Source organism: Pangasianodon hypophthalmus, chromosome 24 (assembly GCF_027358585.1).
Source record: "Pangasianodon hypophthalmus isolate fPanHyp1 chromosome 24, fPanHyp1.pri, whole genome shotgun sequence".
In the NCBI taxonomy this organism is placed as follows: Eukaryota; Metazoa; Chordata; class Actinopteri; order Siluriformes; family Pangasiidae; genus Pangasianodon; species Pangasianodon hypophthalmus.
Window position 1 is genome coordinate 8,550,469 of NC_069733.1, and position 23,494 is coordinate 8,573,962.

Here is a 23,494-nt window from a genome sequence, read left to right on the forward strand (position 1 = left end):
TTAAGATGAAAATAATGATACTGGTAAGGCAGTGGATTGGAAAAACATGTCTGATGCAATCCTGATAACTGACAGTAGTATGATAGAATACTCAGTATTAGATTGGGACATCCCGAGTGCACAAGAGTTCAGGAGGAACAAAGCTTTGGAGTCCTTGATTCAAAGTTACAGCACCACCAACAGAGGACCAACAGTAATTTAAAAGAGACATAGGCACTAGGTGAAACATTAATTAGAACAAATATAAAAGGTACTGTTCCTTCTCACTGGGATTGTACCATCCGAGTGTACACCTTTTGTACATTTAGTGAAAAAGTTGCAGGATGTGTATCTTACTCTTAAAGCTAATGAATGGTACATCAGTGCTTCTATCATTTGTTTTTCAACATTTTTTTTTATTGATTTTCATAGAATATGAAAGATACAAAAAAAAAAACATTTGAATTTGAAATGTTAAATGGCTTAGCAACACACAAAAAGAAAACAGAACAGAACAAGGCGTGATATATTAAAAAACAAATTAAATTAATTAATGACAGTAAAAAAAAAAACATTAGATAGCACCAACTATCTATCAGGTGAAAGGGAAAACTGCGATTTGTGGCCGGAGGGCCACCTATCATACATTCTAATAAAGAAGCCATGGGAACATCTGTCTGTGGGCCGTATTTGAACTTGGGGCCGGACTTTGGACACCCATGGACTAGGTGAAACATTAATTAGAACAAATTACTTTTTACTGTGTACACCTTTTGTGCATTTAGTGATGTGCACGACATGTACCTTTCAATCTAAAAGCTAATGAAAGGTATATCAGTGGTTCTATCATTTTTAAAGATACTCTATCTTCATGCTACCATGTAAGATACATACTACAGGTACAAAAGGTGTACCCTTAATGGTACCACACCAGTGACAAGGTAAGGTACAGCTCAGTATGGTCTACTTACTAAAGGATGCAGTTTGGTCTGGAGAAACAGTCTAAACCTAGAGGCTACTGTAGATTTAGATTGCTTCTTACATCAGGATTATCACACTTTCATCTTCAGGAAACACTTTATCCTGGTCAGGGTCACAGTGGATCTGGAGCCTATCTCGGGAACACTGGGTGCAAGGCAGGAATACATGTTGGATGGAATGCTACTCCATCACAGCGCACCATACACATACTCATTCACACCTAGGGGCAATTTAGTGTAATCAATCCATGTACCTGTATGTTTTTGGGAGGTGGAAGAAAACCCATGTGGAGACAGGGAGAGCCTACACTGAAACGCCACACAGACAGTAAACCAAGCTCTGGACTGAACCCAGGACCCTGGAGCTATAAGGTGGTAACATTACCCTCTGCACCACCATGCCACCCTAGCTAGTATTATTTATACTAAAAAAAAAAAAAAAGAAAAAAAAACTTGGGTATTAAAATGCAAGAAGTGTTAGGCTTTCATGTTTTTCATGTTTTATCAAAAAGCTTTCTTACAAACTATGAACAAGAAAGTGAACAAAAGCGAAGTCTTCCATTTTCTTTTTGCCAAACAAACATGTTGTATATAACATAATAATATTTGTATACAATGTAAAAATCTTAATCTTAATCTAATAATGGCTAAAACTAGACAGCTGACATGAGCTAACTTGAGACAATTACTGAAGGTTGCATAGGTAACCATGCATCTACAACCAAGCACAACCAAGGCTCTTTTATGGAACTAGTGGAAATGTTGCATGTGCTTGTGTCCTCACTGAGTACCAAGAGCAAAGTCATCAACTTGTGATCTCAACCCTCAAGTGGTTATCTCACAAAAGGTTTTAGCTACATCACACTTGTCTTCTACCCCTTCTCATCGCTGTGAATGAGGCAGGTAGCCTGGTCAAACTCCAGGTTGTTATTTACCTTCCATTCTACTGATGTTCCACTCTACTGATGTTCTGGACCACCAGGACAGTTTCCTTCAGAACTATGAGAGGCCGTACAATTTTCTTATAAAAGTATAAATGATATACACACTTTTCAAGGCCTAGTTTTGTGCATGCACAACATTTATAAATGGTATAAATGCTTTAGAAATTTCACAATATCAATTTATAGACCCAGAAATAAATCCATATTCTTGTGCCCTCACTGACACCTCCAAGGTCCAACACCCTATATTCTTAGAGGAATTCAAGAAAAAGGCACTTTCAAATGTTCATCATCATCATCATCATCGTCATCGTCATCATCATAATTCGTGGGTTACCCATGTCATACTCACACATTGAGTAGTCAGACTGTTATTAAAACAAATGTACACAATTCTTAGCATCTATTGTGGTGTAAGAAGTGTGCCTTTTTCTTCTGTGGTCTGTTTTTCTTCCTGAGGTAGGTCCTGTTCCTCTGGTTTGCGTATGTTCTTGTCTACTAAGCGAAAAGACTCCATGAATTCATCAATGTCTATGCAGCCATCTTTGTTCATGTCTATGCTGACCACCAGGTCATTGATGGCTTCACAGGAAATCTCCATTTTCAGATAGACACTTAGCAGCTTCCACGTCTGACAGAAGTCTTCAAAAGAAATCAGGCCTGGAGAAAAACAACAAGAAAAACAGATCAGCCATGAATGCAACCTACCTGGTCCAGTTTGCATTAAAGCTCACAAAGAATGATGAGAAGTAGGGGAGATATAGTGAGCTTGGAGCCAGGAGACAAGAATGTACTATCGTACCCGAGTTGTCTGTGTCCACTATTCTGAAGATGGTCTCGAGAGTGGAGCGGTGCCTGTAAAGAGTCTCCATCAGCGTCTGCTCAATGTACTGCACACACAAGAAGCAGGCCATTTGGTGGATAGTAAACATGGCACAAATCCTTTGACATCATGTGTTTATGCATGCAAATAGTTCATCAAATTAATTCATCATTCTTAGAAAATCCAGATGTGTTTGGTCTTGCCATAGCTGTAAATGCAGTTAGAACAACTGGCTGTATTGTTTCAGCTTATTCTTCTAAGATCATTTGACAGTTTGTCTTTTATTTCTCCTTGAAAAAATGCAGACAGGGTTCGAGGCACACAAAGGTCTGTGCAGTGCACAAACTGCAAAAACTGCAAAGCTACTTAAATTCGTTGTGTGCAAAATTAGAGTGATAAATATACTGACCTTTTTCCGAACAGACCTATGCATTTCAAGTTTCAATGTATTGAAAATGAAATACTAATATATACACATACTACAACATATTGTGTTTTAAAGCTGGCAGTCTTGTAAATAAGCTTATAAATTAAACGAGGCCTATCAGAGTAGAAAGGTGACTGCACTGTACTGTGAAATGGAAATCCAGGACTAGAACTGACTGTTTCTGCTTCATCACATCTTTATACTAAGCACTATTTTACCTCACAGCTGGGTTCCTTTATAGTGAGGTTACGGAACCAGTTGTGGTAATCCAGCATGTCGTTGGTGGTGTTAGTGAGGAGCTGAGAGCGCAGCATTCTCCAGGGCAAATCCAAGTGTAGCACCTGTCCTACAGCACTGCTCCAGTCATTCAGAGAGATGAGACCTGAGAGTGGACCAAGAGGAAAAGCTTTTGCTAGTCTTGCTGTAATTATAATCAGGAGTATAATAGACGTAATAATGAGTATAATAGATGTAATAGTGTACGCTGTATGTGTGGATTTGACTCTGATTAGACTCTTCTGTAACTTCACTGACAACAGGTTTGACACTGTTTTATATTCTCTTATGAAACTTGGCAAGATGAATGGCAGAGATGAATATGTAAAAGAAGCTAATTAAATTCCACTCAAAGAATAACAGTTTCCTGTTTTTCTTCAGTTTTATATCATGGATGTGCTAATGTAGGCAAAAACAGTGTTTCCAGATGAGAACCTGTTTAAAGCAGGTATATTTTATTCAAGCATGGGCAGGAGAATTTAAAGTTTTACAAGAAAAAAAAAAACTTGGAGAAATAATACAAAGGGAAATCCTTATATAACCATCAGAGGACTTATAGGAGCTAAAATTTGACTATGAAGTGCAGAAGATCAACTTTACTATTTAATCTCAGTATTGCATAAATATACAAGAATCTGACTCCAGATAACATGCTTTAATTTGGTCTTTGACTCTAGATGCAAATTCCACATTTAGAATAAACTCCAGACCTTTAATAAACTCTTTTATGCATATAAATATGCCATGGCACACAGCTGGCCAAGAAACAACTGAGTGTTAGATGTGACATGTATAAGATACAAAGAAACCCATTATTTTTACTTAAAATGGGAGATAGCGTGTCCACCACCACAGAGTAGAAATCAGTGAACATTTTGTTTTAATCACACAGCTGTCCAGGATAATTCAGCAGTTTTAAAGGAAAAGTCCACCCTGAACAACTTGCATATTAATCTTTATAAATAACGTGTGATCTTCAGTGGCATCCAAAATTTATTAGATAATGAAATTCTCAGTTGATTTTTCTAGTTTTGATATGTTGGACTATTTTCACTTTGGGTATTGATTTCCTAAATTACCCACAATGCCCTTCGACTGCCTGCTGATAGTGGTGCCAGTCAGAATTAGCCCTCACTTCATCTCTACCCAAAAGAGTCTGATGCAGCAGAGCTTTAGTCGTTTAGTCTGTCCAGCTCTCTCACCTCCAAAGCTTCAACTTTCATGCTAGTCCTTGCAAGACCATTGTGCTTGTTATCTTGTAGATCGCTGACTAGCCAAGCCAAGTCTCTGCTGTAATTCAGTGCAACTACATTGTATGCATAGCATTAAAAGATAGAGAGGATGCACTTGTGCATTTGTCTATTACACAATTCGTTCCATCCTGGTGTTACCAAAATGGCGTCCAAAATGGGAAACAATAACATATGCCAGTATGTGTAGAATAGACAACTGGCAAGAAAATTTCAATATAAAAATATTATAATGTATTTCAGGGTGGACTTTTCCTTTAAGTGCTTACTGGCCACCACACTTAAGCGACCTCACAGAATCTAAATCCTATCTTACACAAAAACATGCATAAAATGCATCATGCCCTTTGAGTCTGTGGTTTGTAAGAAGTACTGCACCTGTGTTCTTCTGATCATATTCCTGAAAGGCACTGAGCAGATCTGACTTGTGTGCAAACAGTTGTTCTCTCAGGACTTTAAGAGCAGAGTGCTCTGTTCGTCTGATACTAAACAGAGAAGAAATAGAACATAACTTTTCAGTAAATACTGAAATGGTGCCAAAGAAGCAGGATAGCCTTCCCTCTAAAACTCATTCCCCACTGCAATGAGCAAAGTATATACCAATGAGCACCTCTGAACCCATTTTTACATCTCTACATGTAAACATTTTACATTTTTACAGTCCACTGCACAGCTTTAAAGGAAAGGATTATCGCCACCTAGAGCTCAGACATGGTAAAGCACAATGATCTCAAGCTCAATGAATTTGAGTTATTACTGTAAAATGCAATGCCAATTACATTTATGCCATGCTTATGTGATTTTAATTTAGAATAAATTTGACCAACTACTTTTTTGGTCAACTACTTTTCTATACTGTACCTACAGTATGTGCAGTGAATTAGGGAGAATTCCTAAACACAAACTCTGAAAACTGTGACTTGAAAATGAAAAATCAGCTTTAATTACCTTTGTCCGAAGCTCATCGCTCGGGTCTTACTGTTGGTCTGGTACTGGATAAAGTAAGGCACTAGATCTGGACCTAACCTGACCAGAGCTCCCCTGTTACTGCCCACCTCATAGTAGTTAGAGGCCGAAAAAATTGTCAGGACCTGCAAACACAAACATGCTAACTATCATCCTTTACAATATCAAAATGTATCCTGTATATCAAATCAACCAGCTGACATGAATAATATTCAATACAATTTAATTCAGTTGTATTTGTATCACACTTTTAACAAAAAATGTCATACAAATACAACTGAATTTGTATCCTCTTCTGGGTGACACCAGTGTGATTTATAAATCATCATTCTTTCAAAGCTGTATGCTTTAAACCCAAACAGTAGCAGTGGTGGCTCAATGGTTAAGGCTCTAGGTTAATGATCAGAAGGTCGGGGGTTCAAACTCCAGCTCTGCCAAGCTACCACTGTTGGGCCCTTAAGCAAAGCCCTTAACTCTCTCTACTCCAGGGGTGCCATGTCATGGGTCACCCTGTGCTCTGACCCCAGCTTCCTAATAAGCTGGGATATGTGAAAAAAAGAATTTCACTGTGCTGTAATGTATATTTGACAAACAAATTTTTCTTCTTACTATGTGTGTTGAAAGGATGTTCAGTATGTGCATCATAGTCTTTATGATTACAGCAGGAGTTGTTAAATACAGGTCTACAGTATCCAGGTGAGATTATCCAATGAAGCAAGAGTGACACTTGGCCATAAACTACTTTGTGCAAGTGCAAATCTTTAGAGTATCCATGTGGGACCACAGCATTATTTATATGCTGAAATATAGCCTACTGTTAAGACATAGGCATACTAGTAAATGAAAAATTGGTGAAATGAAATAACATTCTGGAAGGATCTTTAAATTGTTCATTTGAAAAAGCAAGATATAATTATTTTCATTCATTCATTCATTAGGGCTAACACATGCTTTGAGATATGTACAGCTTGTCCACTGCAACTTGTCTTTTTTGAACTGCTACTGGATCAACACCACAGAGCAAATGTGGTACTGAACAAATCTATGGCCATAGATTTCAACATTTTTTCCCCCATGATTTTAAAGGGTTCCACATGGAACCTCATAAATTACAAATGACTGAACCTAAACTTCAGAATCAGTCCATAACAGCATTAGGTCTTGGCATCTTTCCATTTGATCAGTAAATTAACTGCTCTGGATAAACATCCACATAATTCAATATTTAGAACTTTTTCTTTGTTTACTTTCTTCAAAACAAATAACAGAGTAGTCTAGGTTATAATCAGTGCATTAGTGCATTATCTTTCAAGCATCTGAGCTCTCACCTTGCGGTTGTGGCAGAACTCATATCCATCTTGCTTGCATTCATGGGAGCGGATGATGAGCTGCAAGTTGTGTTTATTTAAAAAGTCCTCGGTCACGTTGGGGCCCCAGTAACAGCCTCCACCACGAACTTCATTCGGGATGCAGCCATCTTCAGTCATGGGATCACTCCACAGCAAGTCCAGGATCTGAAAATAATACACAACATAACTGCAAAAACAGAAGTATTTCTCTTTTACCATAATAAGGAGATTAAACTTGCTAAGTTTTCCATGTCACAGGGGTGTTTATAAAGAGAGAACAATAAAGGGCCTAGAGCCAAACCTTGTGTGACATTATTTTAGGCTCTGAAAAGTTTCTATTGATGCTACCAAATTAGTATAGGCTGATAAGCGCTAAACCAGACAAAAACTTATTTACGAGCCATTAAAATATAAGTGTCAAATGCTGCACTCAAAACCTACATTAACAAAACAAGTATATACACAATGTGAACACATATTCTACACTCTGATGATTCTAGAAACTAGACTGAAATACATCATGCTTGTTATTTCTAATTAAAAACAGAACATATCCAAAATCTTAAATAGAAAGAAAAGTGTAAGGGGTTAAGGGATTAAGAAGTGGTTACTTCTAAGGGGTTAAGAAGTGGTTATGGAAATTCTTAACAAAATCTAGCTTCGAAAACTTAGGAACATGACACAAGCCATTTGATGAATCTGTGAATGACTGATCAAAACACCGACTCTATCTTAGCTCTTCCATGTTATGAAATAAACTACATTATATAGCCAAAAGTACTGTATGTGGACATCTGACCTTCACACCCATATGTAGTTCTTTCCCAAACTGTAGCTACAATGTTGGAAAAAACTTAATTGTCTAGAATGTCTTTGTATGCTGTGGCACTAAGATCTCCTTTAACTGGAACTAAGAGGCCCAAACATGTTCCAGCATGACAATGCCCCTGTGCACAAAGTGAGGTCCATGAAACATGGTTTGCCAAAGCTGGAGTGGAAGAACTTGAGTGTCCTGCACAGAGCCCTGTCCTCAACCCCACTGTACACCTTTGGGATGAACTAGAGCACTGACTGCTCCCCAGGCCTTCTTGCTGGACATCAGTGCCTGACCTCTTGTGCTCAAATCCCCACAACCACAGTTAGAAAAAATTAGTGAAAAGCTTTACCAGAAAAATGGAGGCTGATATAGAAGGGAAAGGGGAACAACTCATATTAATGACCATGGTTTGGGAATGGGATGTTCAATAGTCAGGTGTCCACATACTTTTGTTCTAAAAAAAAAAGTAATCCACCTCTTTCCACTCATTGTTGATGTTGTCAGGGCTGTTGATGGATTCTGTGGATGTTTCAGATGACTTGGACATGTTAAAGTGTCTATAGGACATGCTGCTGCCAGGCTTGGCTAAGCTGGTCTGTCTATGTTGAATCTTGAGCTCTTCCTCCATGGTCCGGGCCACTGTAGCAGAGAAATCCTGCAAAGAACGGCACTGGAAAGTTTTCCGGGAAGGTAAGGGCCTGAAATAGGTTAGCGAGGCCCGCCTTCTCCTCAAAATACTGTGCTTAGAGTTCATCGATTCATCTTCCATCTCTGAGTCCACTGAAGGCTGGATAGCCACACTGCTTTTCTGCTTCGGAGGCCTCAGAGCAGATACGTACTGGCGAAAAAACGGAAACCAACCAGATAATTAACTAAGTAACCTTTTCCAAAATATAAGATTACTGTAGTAGTTGGTATTATAAACACACAAGAATACTCAATATAATATAATTACAAGACTCTGTATTGTTTATTTAGTAAAACCACTGCACATTGAACTTAAGTGAGTACATGTGATGTGAAAATACATGAATAATCACACATGAAAATTTACATGTAAAAACAAATGAAGCCTTTGAAAAAAAAAATCATATGTCAAAATAAATGCACTATGTGAAAAAAAACAAGTGAAAATATAGGAATATTGCGAAATAATTGAAAACTTCACTTGTGAAAATAATCATGTGTAAAAAATCACATGTGAAATTAAATGAATCATGTGCAAAACATTACATGTGAAAATAAAACAGTTGTGTGTGGGGAAAAATCACATGAAATCAAATCAAAGAATCATGTGTGGAAAAAAATCACATGTGAAAATAAATGAATTATGTGCAAAACTCTCACATGTGGAAAAATGAATTGCGTAAAAATCAACTGTGTGAAAATAAATCAGTTGTGTGGGCAAAAATCACATGGAAATAAATGAAAAAAACAGACTCATAGGCAAAAATCCTTCCATCCATTTTCTGCACCACTTATCCTACACAGGGTCACGGGGAGCCTGGAGCCTCTCCCAGGGGACTAGGGGGACATGGAGAGGGACACCCTGGATGGGGTGCCAACCCATCACAGGGCACAAGCACACACACACACACACACACACACACACACCCATTCACTGAATGTAATGTAAAATGTAAATGTGAAACATAATATGTGATGTGTCTAAAACCCATATTTTCACATTATTATTCACATGTGATATTGGTGTGACTTTTCTTTAAGGGTCTTCACCGGGAGTCACAGACATTACTGGAGTGCAATTGATTTCATGGGTTATTTAATTGACGACATTAACCCGATGACTTATCTCAGTTTACAGTGATTATGTCTTTTCTAAGTGTTAGTTTGCCTCAAGTACTGGGGTGCTGATCTGTCTGTGCTTAGTGTTTCTTGGACTCACTCTGTGTCTGTCCATTCGGGCCACCAGTGCCAGGTCCGTGCTGTCTGAGATCCCCCCATGGACGATCAGCACCTTCTGATCAATCACTGTTGCCAGGGGCAACCAGCTGAATATCTTCTGCAGCAGCTTTAGAATTCGTTTACCGTGCATCTGGTACACATGAGAAATAGTCTTCATAACCAGATTACAGGCAAAACAATGATGGGCTAAAAATATTGTATGTTTTATGACTGTTTCTCCTGAGGGTAATCTCAGGACCAGAGACAATGTCAAATAAGGTACTAACTGTACAGTGAAAAACAATTTTGTGTAATAATCATGTTATTAATAATGCTTTATAAATCATGCTTTTTATCTATAATTTTTTTTGTTTATATGAGTAATTGAGCTTCTTTCATGCTCTGATTCACTCTAAGGAAATCTGCCCTTAATCACCTGTCATGTCAGTATCTAATCAGAGAGTAAGAAGGCAAGCCTTCCCTTTATCTACATGTTAACAAAAAGAAAGCCTCTGTTTTTTTTTTTTTTTTTTTTTTTTTGCAAAAAGGTCCAGAAAGTAAAAATGTAATCAATTAATGTAAAATAATATAGTAATAATAAGTGCAGTCAGTTTTTTTAAATTATTTTTTTAAGAAAGACTATCAGTCACCAGAATGGGAGTGCTCGGATTTTAAAGTATTTTAAAGCATTAAAATTAGTTTTTCTTCTCATTTTGGATGGCATTCACCAATCCATTTGACATATTTGGACACATAAGTATTCAAAGCTGACCAGCACAATAGGGAGTGAACACTATTCTCAATCTCACTACTGCTGAATATTAAAATCCTTTTTTGCTGACTGCTCTTACTGCCACCAGAGAGAGCTGCTGGCACTGTATTTGAGCTTTTTTGTTGATGAAGTGCATTGGGATCTCCTCCAAGGTGCTAACACAGCAAGGTAAACAATCCATCATGGGAGTCCCTGGATACAAGTGTTAGACTTACCTTGTATTTACTCAACACTTCCTTGGTGAACCCATACCTTTAAAAAGCAATATATAGTGAAATTGAGAATGCTGCACCTACTGCCTATACATCAGAAAAAATAGCATATTTTACACATTAGTGGCTATTATTTTGAATAATATACCTCAGGTTTATTATGTGATCCTCATGATTTCCTCGATTAAGGTGAACCTCTCCAGGATAGACCAACAGGAAGGCAAATAAAATAAGCAGAATCTCAACTGAGTCTTTGCCCCGGTCCACAAAGTCGCCATTGAAAACATAAGGCTTCTCCAGTGACGGCATCCCATTCTCCAAATAAAAAACAACACATGATGTTATTAAATCATGTTTTTGTAATTAAATACATACCCTATGACATGCCCTATTAAAATATGCATCATTTAAACAATGTATTATAAAATAATTATCCTTTTCCAGCACAGTTAGAGAAGTAAAAAAAAAAAAACTGATCAAAGTAAAAGAAAAAAGTATTCATTTACCACAGCTATTTTTTTCTCAACTAAAAAAATGACAACATTTCAAAATAGTTCATAAATACCATGTTGAGTTTTATATTTATACAGTTTCTGCATCATTGACCATAGTGTTGAAATATCGTGGTAAAACTAAATCAAGCTACAGCTAAACACTTAATCAAACAACACAATTTCTGGGCTAAAGGTTTTCTCCTAGGACACTGTACTTACTTTGTAAAATATTAGAAGTAAGTCCTCTAACTGTCCATGTAAGTCTCCTAAGTAAGATGTATTTTTTGAAAAGATTTAGGATTGCGAGAAAACAAAAACTATTTACAGACTGATATCTAAAGATTATATTTAAAAAAGCACAAAGGTGCAGGTTTTCTCACCACATATTGTGATTTCTTTGCTATGGCAGGTAGAGATTCGGTTGATATTTGGCAGAACTCTGAGCAACTTCCAGGTTTCAAGAAGAAGTTGGAGGACATAACGAGAGTGGAGCTGCTACTTTGCAAAAACAAATATGTATATTTAATTAAATTTGACTTGATATAGTCTGTTTTTCAGTACATAATGAAAGGTGAAAGAAAAGTTTCATATCAAGTGATGGAGTGTGCTTCACCTACTTGTTTGTTTCTAAAAGCTTCGACGAGATCAGCAGCTTGATTTGCGTCTAGCGGGAAGGTTAGCCTAGGGCCTGAATAGATTTCTGGAACATCGATATTGGTGTAACTGAAGTATCTCTCCCACTCCGCATCCCGACATATTTCATTTTCTCTGAAGATGTGGGAGATCAACTTTCCTATATTGTGGAACATATTAACCCACAAGGCAAAGACTGGACATTAAAATTTAATGGAGAATATGTACTGTATTTAACACTCAGTAACTTGAATGCAATCTATTGATATAATAAATTTTTGAAATTATTACTATCGTAACAGTATTTGATCATTTATATAGGATTTTACATTGCAATATATGTATGATTAGGTATCATTTATGAGATAATAAAGACTAAATTTCTTGTATAAATTATTTAGTCCTAAAGGGTGTGGCAACTTTTGCACTTTGTACATTCATTGAAAAAAAGGGTTGCTCTGGATTGTTAACAGTTTTAACTCTTAAAGGGGCTCTATTTGTAACTTTCTAAGGGTTCTCTCAGAGGTATATATATATATATATATATATATATATATATATATATATATAAAAAATATATAAAATATGGCAATGCTTCCCTCAACACACCATAGAAGTGACCTTACGTTCATTGCTAGAGGGTGTGAAGTTGTCCATGAGGTAACCAAGAAAATTATACAGCTAGGTAAAGAGGAAAAAAAAATTAATCACTACAACCCATTTTCTACGCTTAAAATTAATGTACGATATTAATACTATCGTCAGTCCATTAATTACTCTATAAACTCACAGACTGACCTGGTGCACCATTTCTAATACATGTGTGTGTTAGTTTTTACTTTGATTTGATCTTGTTGCCCAGCGTATTCTATGGACTGGAAGATGTTCCAGGTGTATCTGCGCCTCATCTCCATGCGGCCAACATACTGACGATACCAGCGCTGGATCAGAATTGCAGCTCTTATTGCTTCACAGCAGTGGAACAGAGAGGATTCAGCAAATGTTTTGAACTACATACATACTGCACTACAGCACATCTGGAATTCATAATTCGTTAGGACATTCACAAGAAAATGTTAAAACTAATACCTTTAGTTTAACTAGATTTAGTCTCCTCAGTGTTAAGGCTGTGTTAACTATCGGAGACATTGTAGGAGCATATCCTTTTGGCTATTTGTGAGTAACTCAATACATTGTAACCGTGATGCCGCTGTAACTAATACAGCTCCAGTGGACCTGTGACCCTGCAACTATGTCCTCCCATGATGCAACCTCCAGTACAACCTAATTTCACCTCTAGCAACCTGGTGCTTGAGTGTTGCTAGACTACAATCCTACACCCTGTAATCTGACTCCGACTCACAAACACAACATGCTGGACAGCCAGACAGGGTTGTCAACGCAACAATGGGCCATGTCCTATTTTCTGAAGCATTAACTGAACAAGGGAGCACAGCTCATGGTGAGAGATTTGTAGGTCACGCTGTTACACTTTGGATTATAAACAGTAAATATTAAGGAAACAAAGGGGGTATTAATACAACAAGAAACATAACTGATACTTACTTATGGCAGCTACATGTGTGAGCATGAAGAAGTAGAAACATAATCAAGGTATATCATTAGTTGAGACACATAGTATAAACTACCAAAAAGCCAGATAGTGCACTATTAAACTGTGCATACCTTATTAAAAAACAATCATTCCATTATATTTTAATTTATTTAACATCAGCAACAAATCATCTGTTCTAATATATTCGGAGTATATCAGTGTAAAGAGCACATATGCTACCTGAGATCCTAACTGAGATGACATTGCCATCAATGGGGAGATAAAAAAGGGAAGCAAATCTGTTATCATGTGAAATAATCAATCGTTATACATTATATTATCCATAAATTTACAAATAATCTCATATGTAGAAAAAGAAAATGCCTGTACTTTGTCTCCTTTCTTTCCTCAGTTTTATAAACAGGCACTGAGATTACCTTTGTCATGTGCTTTATGGAATTCACTTCCTTTTGTGACCCCACAGCCCATGGCTTCTCCTAAGGAGGAGAAGAAGATAGTGTCTGATAGAAAAATAACAGATAAAATATGTGAAAATAAACTATAGATATCAGGCATTGGATGCTTGTTTTGAAGGCTATATAAGTCCACAGTGGAGTAAAACGTCATGCTGTTAGCTGCAGTAAACAGATCCAGGTGACAGATTAAGCTCAGTTCATGGTATGACCAGCCTGATTGTCCTTAATCCTCCTTGCAGCATCACACAGCACTCAACACACCACCAACACAGGGGAAAACTTAGTTGCAGTGAACATATCACGGGACTCAGTGAAACTTCACTCGTCACCACTCTCAACAGAATCAGTTGAGAAACTCACTGGATGCTTGGGTGGAGCAATGTGACACAGGCAGTCTTTTCTTACTTCATATTATAAATCAGAGTGTAAACCACAGTGTTTAAGTATTTCATGAGAATGGTGATTCATCAATATTTCACAAAGACCCTCCTAAGGGGTATAATTTAAATTGTACATGATTGAGAATAATTTTAGACTTATTTTCAAAAGCTAATATAATAACTAGTTCCTGAGCTTTAACTTCAGCTCCTTTTACAAATAACCACAAAGGCTACCTAAGACGAGTCCAGTTATATGTATTGTAGAAATAGAGAGAGAGATTCCCAGTTTCCCCTGTTGTGATGTAAGCTAGCGTGGTTTTACTGGACACAGTAATTCTGATGAAAAGTAATTTTAAATAAAGTCAAGCAATTCTTACCCTATTTTACTACAGCTACAAGCAATGAAGCAAAAGCAAAAAAAGCTAAATGTTGTGATAAGTCAAATGTAAAATCGCAAATTGTGTATTTTACACAAGTATGCAGGAATATCCGTTTCTTCTGTTCTGTATATATTGCTGTCATTTATGTTTCTCAATAGTGCAAGGGTTTCATGTGAAATTAACAATAGTGAGTGTTTTCTATTAAATAATTTATAGCATCCATTAGAATAACTCACCTTGTGATTGTGTTTTCTCACCAAGAAAAAAACCCAAAAGGCTTTATGATTACTCCCTAAACATGCCATGCAAAGCAGTGGTTGTGGTTGTCTTTTCCAGTGGATCCTTGAGGTGGATAACGCAAAGCACACACAACACAAACTGAGCCGAGGCATGTAGACATGAGGATCGCTTGTCTATGGCACCCCCAGTTCCTCCATTATCCTATTATGATCTTGTTCAAGCAAAACCTACTACAATACTACCATAGCTTCTGCTTCTTTCACAACTAGAGCAGTCTGCTAAACCAAGAAAACAAGCCCCAAGAGGATTAGGTTAATAGCTTGATGAGACTACACTGAGCTTTATATAGAAAATGGCATTTTGTTAAAGGGCAGCCTTTGGCACTACTACAGACTTACGACACTATCTAGGTGAACAGAATGTTGTACTGTGAATATGTTTTCTGCTGCATGGCAAATACCTCCTGCTGAATGAATCTTAAAGTATTCTTTTTTCCCCACTCACTGCAAGTTTTGATTCATCATTGGGGTTTTGATTCATCATTGGGGTTATTTAGGGTAACTGCTAAACATAGCTGAATTTACAAGTCAATTCAATTAAACTATCCAAAAGATCAATTTGAGTGCCAGGCAGAAAAACATAGTATATAAATTATATACAACATTTCAAGAGTTTCAATAGTTTGTTTCTCAACATGACATAGAAGAAAAGAGTATTGGGCCTGTTTATACTTTCTAATTGTCATGACTGTGTTCAGAGTTATCCTGCTTAGGGTTGTTGTGGTGGATCCTTAGCCAAAACCAGGAACACTGAGCATGAGACAGGAACACACCCTGGTTAGTGTGCCAGTCCTACGCAGGGCACCATCACATGTTAATTCCCACACTCATTCACACCTAGGGGCAATTTAAAGTAGCCAGTCTACCTCTGCACTTGTTTTTGCATGGTGGGAGGAAACCGGAGTACCCAGAGGAAACCCATGTAGACATGGGAAAAACATATAAAACTCCACAAGGTCGTGTCTGCGTTTCTCTCAGATTTTACTACCAAAATATTTGTAATGTTGGACTATTTCCACTGCTTTTCCACGAGTATGTTGCACTAGCTACAGAATTACTGTCTACAGAATCAACGAATTAGAGCTTTTACACCAATTTGTGTAAAAAAAAAAGACAATAACAATGCATAATAACACATCCTTGGTGAATAATGTATTTGTTTTGATTAAATTAGAATATTTGCCATTCATTAGCACTTTCTGAGACTCATTCATTCATTCAGTCATTCAGTCTCCAGGTTCTACTTTTCCTGGTAGGGGTCACTGTGGAAGCAGGTTGAGAAGGTCAGCGCAGACTTCTCTATACCAGGTGGCAGATTCCAGCTCCTCTTGGGGGATCTCCAGATATTCCCAGGGTAACTGTGAGATATAATCTCTCCAGTGGGTCCTGGGTCCAGTGGGATGTGCCTGATACAGATCCAGTGGGATTCGACCAGGAGGCATCCTTATACGGTACCTGAACCCCCTCAACTGACTCCTCTCACCAAGGCTCTCCCAAATTGGAGAGCTCATCACCTTATCATGGTGAGTAAGCCCATTAACCCTGTGGAGGAATCTCATTTCCACCGCTCATGCTCATACTCAATACCCACAGCTCACGACCATTGTAAAAAAAAATTTACAGTATGTTTTAACCAGTCTCTCTGATGTTACATTAATGTATTGCAATATTACACTAGATGGGAAAGGGCTTATATACACGAGACAAAAGTAAATTAGTAAATTATAAATTTATTGGTCAGGTGCACAACTAAAGAAAGTTAATGCCATCATTACACACATGCAGTCTCCAAATATAAGACATATCTAAAAATAGGCCCATGTTATAAACATTATGTTATCACCATTTAAAATGTACAAGTAAATCAACATTAGCAACAATCATAAACAAATACAACAATTATAAAATCCACTAGTGCATGTGACATGTTACCAGTGAGCTAAATATACAGTACATCCTTGTAGCCTTGTAAATTTTTTTTATTAAAATTAGCTCATTTGAAATGTCATGGTTGTGTGTTTAGTGATGTTTAGTGATGGCTTTAGTTTAGACTGTTGACCTTTGTAAAGGACTAACCACATGTCTGTGAACAGAGAGAAACTTGGGTCAAAAGGATGAATAATTATTGCCAACTCAAAACTAGGGTAAATGTCACTTTAAGAATAGGCGTCTCAGTAACTACTGTAACCTTGAGAGAACGAAGGCAGTTTTAAGACCTTATGCAGAAACTGTGGTGACTTTCAGTTCATTTCTATACTTCCTCAACATGTAATCTACTGATGATCACTGACTCATTGGAAAAAAGTCTTGACTGTTTGATATTTGAGACACCACATGAGTGTCCACTACTACTGCACAGCAAATATACTGTAAATTCACTAGCAAACTAAGAAGCTTTTCATTCCAACTTTCGGGAAGGGCACAAAAATTTTGTGTTAAGTTGTCCGCAGAAACAAGCCAGAGGCATAAACATGCACAATATTAATTATTAACTACATGGGGTATGTATGGTGCTAAGCACTGCTGTGTGTTTATACCTCTCTAACCACGGTTGTGTACTCCTCTGGGGCAGCTGCACTCATCACTGTTGTGTAGACTGTTATCCTGGTCACCAGGTGAACATTGAAATTAGAGAACAGTTTGATTTACTACAGTTATTTATTTATTTATTTTTGAAGTAGGACTACCAATGCATCACTGCAAAATGTATGTCTAAATATATATTTAGTCCAATGAATAGATCATTATATTAGCTGAACAGATCAAATACCAAAATTCCTTCAAGTGTACTTAAATAAGATCAACTAATAGATAGATGTGATTATTTAGCATAAGACTCAAAGATCTAAATAGATCTCAAAGTTCAAAATAAGTTTGGATGGAGAATATGAGAGTGAATGTGGGCAATGATCTATTTCAGTGCTAAAGTCTGGCAGAACTTAGTAATGTTTAGTTCCTTATTATTGCATTTACTAGCAATTCCATATGTCTTCAAAAAGAGAAATGGCGTAAATCTGTTCGACAGTAATGAGGAAGTGAAAATCGAAAAGCCACACACTTGCTATTGCCCAACAATAAAAGGCTGTGTGAACAACAGTCTGGTTCTGAATTACAATCCACAAATACAGTCAAATAGCACAGTTCTCACCTGTTGCACACCGGAACCACTGATAAAACCTGAAGGAAGAGACCAAAACTACAATTAAATCACACAGTTTTTTTATACTGAATGGGACTAATACAGAACTGCATCATCGACAATCGATACTGAAAGGGATTTAGCCTTTTACCTGATAAAGAGTGTGCAAGTTGATGTTATTTTGACCTGTAGCATTCAATGCTTTCATAGCCACTTCTCTAAATCAGAAAAGAAAGCATAAGCAGATACACTAGGACAACAGAAATGAATATGAAGAATATTATTTAATTAATTTATAATAAAACGAGTTAAACACACACCGTCTAGTGTCTCTTTTGGGTGTGGGCAGCCAGTGATCGTAGTTTGTCTCAACCCTGTACCAGCTAAAAAAAATAAATAATAAAAAATAAGAGTTCAAGGATAAAATGAAATGGTTATGTAGAGTCCTAACTTGTTTATACTGATGGCAAAAAGTTATAGTATAGTAAAAAGTTATAGTATGTCCATGTGATCTGATCCACTAATGTGGTCCTGTGTTTATCCCAGGACTCTTATTCACAATATGCTCATACTGAACATCCTTAGTCATATGCTCATACTGAACATCCAAACAGTCTTAGTACTGTTGGACTTCACTCTTCTACACCATACAGTATACAGTGATTTTCTCACTATGTGGCATCACCCAGAAGAAGATTGGATCCCTTTTGAGGCTAGTTCTTGTCAAGGTTTCTTCTTCATTTTCCTTACCACTTTCACCTCTGGCTTGGGTATTGGGTGTCTAGATCTACATCCATCCTATACAGCTGCTTTTTGTTGTTAAAAGTGCTATACAAATCAAACTGATGCATTTTATGACATTGCTTCACATGATACAAATCATGCATGTGTAATGAAGGTGACTCTGAAGGAGGGAGCATAAATAACATAATTTGAATGAAGAGTTTGTGCTGAATCAGAGGATTTAAAATATTTGATGGTTGTATAATATATCTCTACATTGTGCAAGCAGCCACCTTTAAGCTTAAGGCAAGATCAGTGATGATCTTGATCAGCTGATGCTTACTTTCCATAGAGCGTATCCAAAGGCCAAATATCTGCAGGACCACTCCTGTCTCTAGTGATGACCACACCCTCTCCTGGATAAACACCACCCACAATGTAGTATACACCACTGATAATGGGTATTTCAGACAATTGTGTAACTGCATTCAGGAAGTTTGAGGCCCCCTCAAGAGTCTGGAAAACACAGAAAGACCACAAATGATTCAAAGTATCTATGATACGCAGGAAAATCAGATCAATTTAATTTAGTGTAAAATAGTAGGTGAATATGCAAGTTACACTAATCTGATTGGCTTTAAAGTAGCTGTGCTATTGGTTTTTACCTCTCTCACTAGCCAGCTAACAGGAGAATACTTTAACAGGACAGCTGAAATGATATTGTCCCACCAATGGCCCTCATCTGTGAGGAGAACATCTAGTGGTAATTTGAATGGATGTAAAATCACTGCAGGTGAAAAGACTTCAGTAAGTGCACTAACCTCGCTGATTCCCAGTCACAGTGAACTTGTTTTTACTTTGTCCAGTCCATAACCCGACATAACCAGCAAAAGTTGTGCCCCTGTAGGCCACCTAGGACAGACACAGCAATACATTTACAGTGTTCAATTGCAGCTAACATTCTCTGTTGTATAAGAAGAATTCTTCATCTTACATCTAACAAGGGAGTGGTGCTGTACACAGGATATGATCTGAATTAGTCACTTTGATAACTGCTGTTAAACATGCAAAACACATTAAAGTAAGGTGCCTTTCTAGTTACATAATGCCTATTTTTAATGCAAAACAGGAAGGCCGATAAGAAGTCATATGTTACTTCTCCATTTTTGATGAACAGAACATCGATCGTAAGATTCTTGAGCACATCATGGGGGTAGTCCAAGTTTCGACCATGATAGATTATTCCCTTGGTGTCTTGAGCCACAATACTGCTGCAGAACCTATAACAGATAAACAAAAACATGATCACATAATCCATTGTAATATGCAATTTAAATTATTCATTCATTCCCATAGCTTGGGTCTGGACTAGCATGTCCCTACCTTGTGCCCAGTGTTACAAGGATAGTTTCCATATGCACCATAACTCTGATCAGGATAATGTGGTTAATGAAGATGGCTTAAACATAATAATTCACCTCAAATCCAATGAAAGGTCTGTAACTCCCAGGTCCATTGTCATGGAGGTACAACTTGGGGCAAGGGCAGGGAATCAGGGAATACACAACCTTGTGAAATAGGCCTATTTATCAAAATATTCATACATTTATTCATTTATTCATTATCCTGGGAACCCTGGGCATGAAATATCTTGGTCAAAAACATATGTGCTGTGACATTATGTACTGCAGCCCCGATTACTCCTACATACCTGATTAAATTATATCTAACCCATGTTAATGGAAACCTTCACTGTAGCACTGGAGGTTCATTCAAGTACTATGACTATAGAGCAAATGAAGACAATACAGTAACATAGTTATGTGGCCAATAATTCTGCACTAAGCACAAACTGCAAAACTGATATTCTGCAAATGCAACCGTGCCCTGTTCATAATTTAATGATGCCACCCCATGTATAAAAGCTTAGATACACCATTGTTAGGCTATAAACAAATTGTACGAGCAACAGATCTTCGTACGCAGAAACTTCGTAGGCGAAGTTGAGCAGGAGGATGTCGGAGATGTCAGAGCCGTAGAAAGCTGCCATGCCTCTGATCTCAGCAGCGTAGGGCTGAGGGGTAAACCGCTCCAGAGCTCTCACCACAGGTTTGATAGCTTGGTGAACCCATGCTGGAACTGTAGAACTAAGAAAAAAAAAGTTCCAAATAGATAAGGCAAAACGGTCGTTGGATTTAGAGACTTTTATGCACTCATTTAAGGCAAGACACTACAGATAGAAACAGGCTATTCCAACAATCTTTTCTCTAAAGAGTATCTTCACAGTGAAATAAATATTTTTAATAGTAACATCATCCAAAGGCTATACTTTTGGTTTCATAAAATATCCAAATGTACACATATTTAATTAGATGAAGCCTCATTTGTACAATTAAATGCTTTTTTTTTTTAATTCCAACACAGAAAGTACTATCAGCAATACTGGCAATCCACTGGCTAATAGTGACTTCTATTGTTTTAAAATATTATCCTATTCACCTGTAATAAGAGTCTTAAGAGCTTGCTCTCTCTACCAGCTATAAATGAGGTCTGTCTTTATACACCTCTCTTCATGAAATACAGAAATAAAAAAAAATACAGGCACACACTACAGAATAAACATAGTACTGAAAGGATCATAACATGTTAATCCAGATGTGGCTGTCATTATTTTTAAACACCTGGAGGTTTTAGGGGTGTTTCAGTTTCTTATAAAAGCACAGTTAAAACTAAAGACAGATTGGCTACAGAATAACAACTCAAAGGGTTAAAACATGCCTGCTACACTTCTTATTAGTGGTGAAAACGGAGGATGGGACTCACTCACTCGATCACCTGAGCTGCTGCTTGCTGTAAGAAATCTTTACTGAAGAGGTCTTTAAGAGGCAACCATCTCAGCTCCGGAGCCTGGTCCAGACTGATCTTCACCACTGGAGGGGAAAGGTTCGCACCACACACTGTCAATGCGAAAGCCAGCCACAAAACCGCGGACTGCATGATCACAAGCCGAAATCGCCTCCTGTCTCGTGGTTGTAGGTGCCACTCAGTGCAAACCGCCGGTAGCGTTCATGCCTATACACAAAACTTTGACAAAACTTCCCCGTTCACGCTTCCATGTCAGAGAGAAGGCGTGGCTTTGAAAGCATATATGGAAATGTCAGAGAGAAGGCGTGTCACTGAGTCCATAAAAAAAAAATGAGACCAGCTCTAAGTGGGAGTGCCATACAGAAATGTAGGCGTGTCCTTGACGCTATGTAAAAAGACTGTCGATATGAATGTGGGCGTGGCTTCAAATACACACACTATATGGCCAAAAGTATGTGGACACCTGACCATCACACTCATATGTGCTTTCTGGACACCCTATTCCAGATTTAGTCCCCCTTTGCTGTTATAATAAGCTCCACTCTTCTGGGAAGGCTTTCCACTAGATTTTGGAGTGTGGCTGTGGGGATTTGTGCTCATTCAGGCACAAGAGCATTAATGAGGTCAGGTGCTGATGTTGGGTGAAAAGGCCTGGCACACAGTCAGCGTTCCAGTTCATCCCAAACGTGTTCAGTGGGGTTGAAGTCAAGGCTCCGTGCGGGACACTCGAGTTCTTCCACAGCAATCTTGGCAAACCATGTCTCCATGGAGCTCGCTTTGTGCACATTGTTCAACATTGTCATGCTGAAACAGGTTTGGGCCTCTTAGTTCCAGTGAAGGAAAATTGTAATGCTACAGTATACAAAGACATCCTATACAATTGTGTGCTTCCAATTTTGTGGCAACAGTTTGGGGAAGAACCACATATAGGTGTGATGATCAGGTGTCCTCAAACTTTTGGCAATATAGAGTATTTGGTAGCCTTCCGGTAGGATCGATGTCACTTCTATATTCACATACACGTGTATTTTCAGTAATGTTATGTTTTCACTGGCTAGCCAGCTGAGTAACATGAAATAACTTGACAGGATTTCTGATGAGATGTCTTAAGTCATATTCACAGACCTTCATTCATTCATTCATTCATTCATTCATTCATTCATTCATCTTCTGTAAACGCTTTATCTGGTGCCTATCCTGGGAGCACTGAGTGCTAGGCAGGAATACACCCTGCATAGGAAGCCAGTCCATTGCAAGGCACCATACACACACAGTCACACACTCATTCACACCAAAGGGTAATTTAGCATAGTATAACCCACAGCTCTGAATGCAATCATAAAACCTAACGTAATCAGAAATGGCTGTTATATTTACAAAAAAAAGACATGCCCAACACAAACAGATCCATCTCAGCTGTAACATGACATCACTGGACTACTAAAGACAATGAACAGTGTGAAAAGAGTGCCATGGATTGTTTACTCTATTTCTGTACCGAGTGATAGATGGCACTATAACCAAACAGGCCAAACTGACTGAGCCTCATTTTTCCTGAGGCTGGTTTATGGTTTTGTTTATGGATTTAGTGTTTCATGAACTCAGACTTATTTTTTTTTCCTTCAACATATATTTGGACTTTGCACTATTTTGATAGGTGGTCTATTACAAAAGCTATTATATTTATATATTATAGTTATTAAACTGTTTGATGGGTCACTTGACCTCAATAACTCAAGTAAGTAGGCTTATAACTTGAAAGTAGTAATATCTACTGATATTTAGTTGAAATGTGTTTTAAAATGTGTTTATAAAAATGTGTTTTGGGAGTGGAAAGTTCAGGAATAAAA

At 37.6% G+C, this 23,494-nt stretch overlaps 2 protein-coding genes across 5 annotated transcripts; both read right to left on the reverse strand.

Annotated features, from left to right (window-relative positions):
- Positions 1-482: 482 nt before the first annotated feature.
- Positions 483-12,793, reverse strand: ppef2a (protein phosphatase with EF-hand domain 2a). Of its 3 annotated transcripts, XM_026931420.3 has the most exons (15): positions 12,667-12,793; positions 12,454-12,508; positions 11,812-11,987; positions 11,575-11,689; positions 11,414-11,460; positions 10,849-11,015; positions 10,704-10,740; positions 9,718-9,867; positions 8,287-8,649; positions 6,974-7,159; positions 5,628-5,770; positions 5,058-5,164; positions 3,372-3,535; positions 2,706-2,793; positions 483-2,563 (listed from the first exon to the last, which is right to left on the reverse strand). In XM_026931420.3, the coding sequence occupies exons 1-15, from the start codon at positions 12,739-12,741 to the stop codon at positions 2,307-2,309; spliced, it is 2,130 nt and encodes a 709-aa protein (XP_026787221.2). In that variant the 5' UTR covers positions 12,742-12,793; the 3' UTR covers positions 483-2,306. The 3 variants fall into 3 exon arrangements, with proteins under 3 accessions (XP_026787221.2, XP_053085181.1, XP_053085180.1); XM_053229206.1 differs by lacking the exons at positions 11,414-11,460; positions 12,454-12,508; positions 12,667-12,793 and having other exon boundaries at positions 11,575-11,692; positions 11,812-11,944; XM_053229205.1 differs by lacking the exons at positions 11,414-11,460; positions 12,454-12,508; positions 12,667-12,793 and having other exon boundaries at positions 484-2,563.
- An 882-nt stretch (positions 12,794-13,675) lies between these two features.
- Positions 13,676-21,924, reverse strand: LOC113537102 (N-acylethanolamine-hydrolyzing acid amidase). Of its 2 annotated transcripts, none has more exons than XM_026931421.3 (11): positions 21,607-21,924; positions 20,762-20,926; positions 19,936-20,059; positions 19,601-19,691; positions 19,445-19,521; positions 19,123-19,295; positions 18,377-18,439; positions 18,208-18,274; positions 18,066-18,094; positions 17,455-17,521; positions 13,676-13,879 (listed from the first exon to the last, which is right to left on the reverse strand). In XM_026931421.3, exons 1-11 carry the CDS (start codon positions 21,774-21,776, stop codon positions 13,715-13,717), a joined length of 1,191 nt encoding a protein of 396 aa, XP_026787222.3. In that variant the 5' UTR covers positions 21,777-21,924; the 3' UTR covers positions 13,676-13,714. The 2 variants fall into 2 exon arrangements, with proteins under 2 accessions (XP_026787222.3, XP_026787223.3); XM_026931422.3 differs by lacking the exon at positions 13,676-13,879 and adding an exon at positions 16,483-17,000 and having other exon boundaries at positions 21,607-21,922.
- Between the last annotated feature and the right edge of the window lie 1,570 nt (positions 21,925-23,494).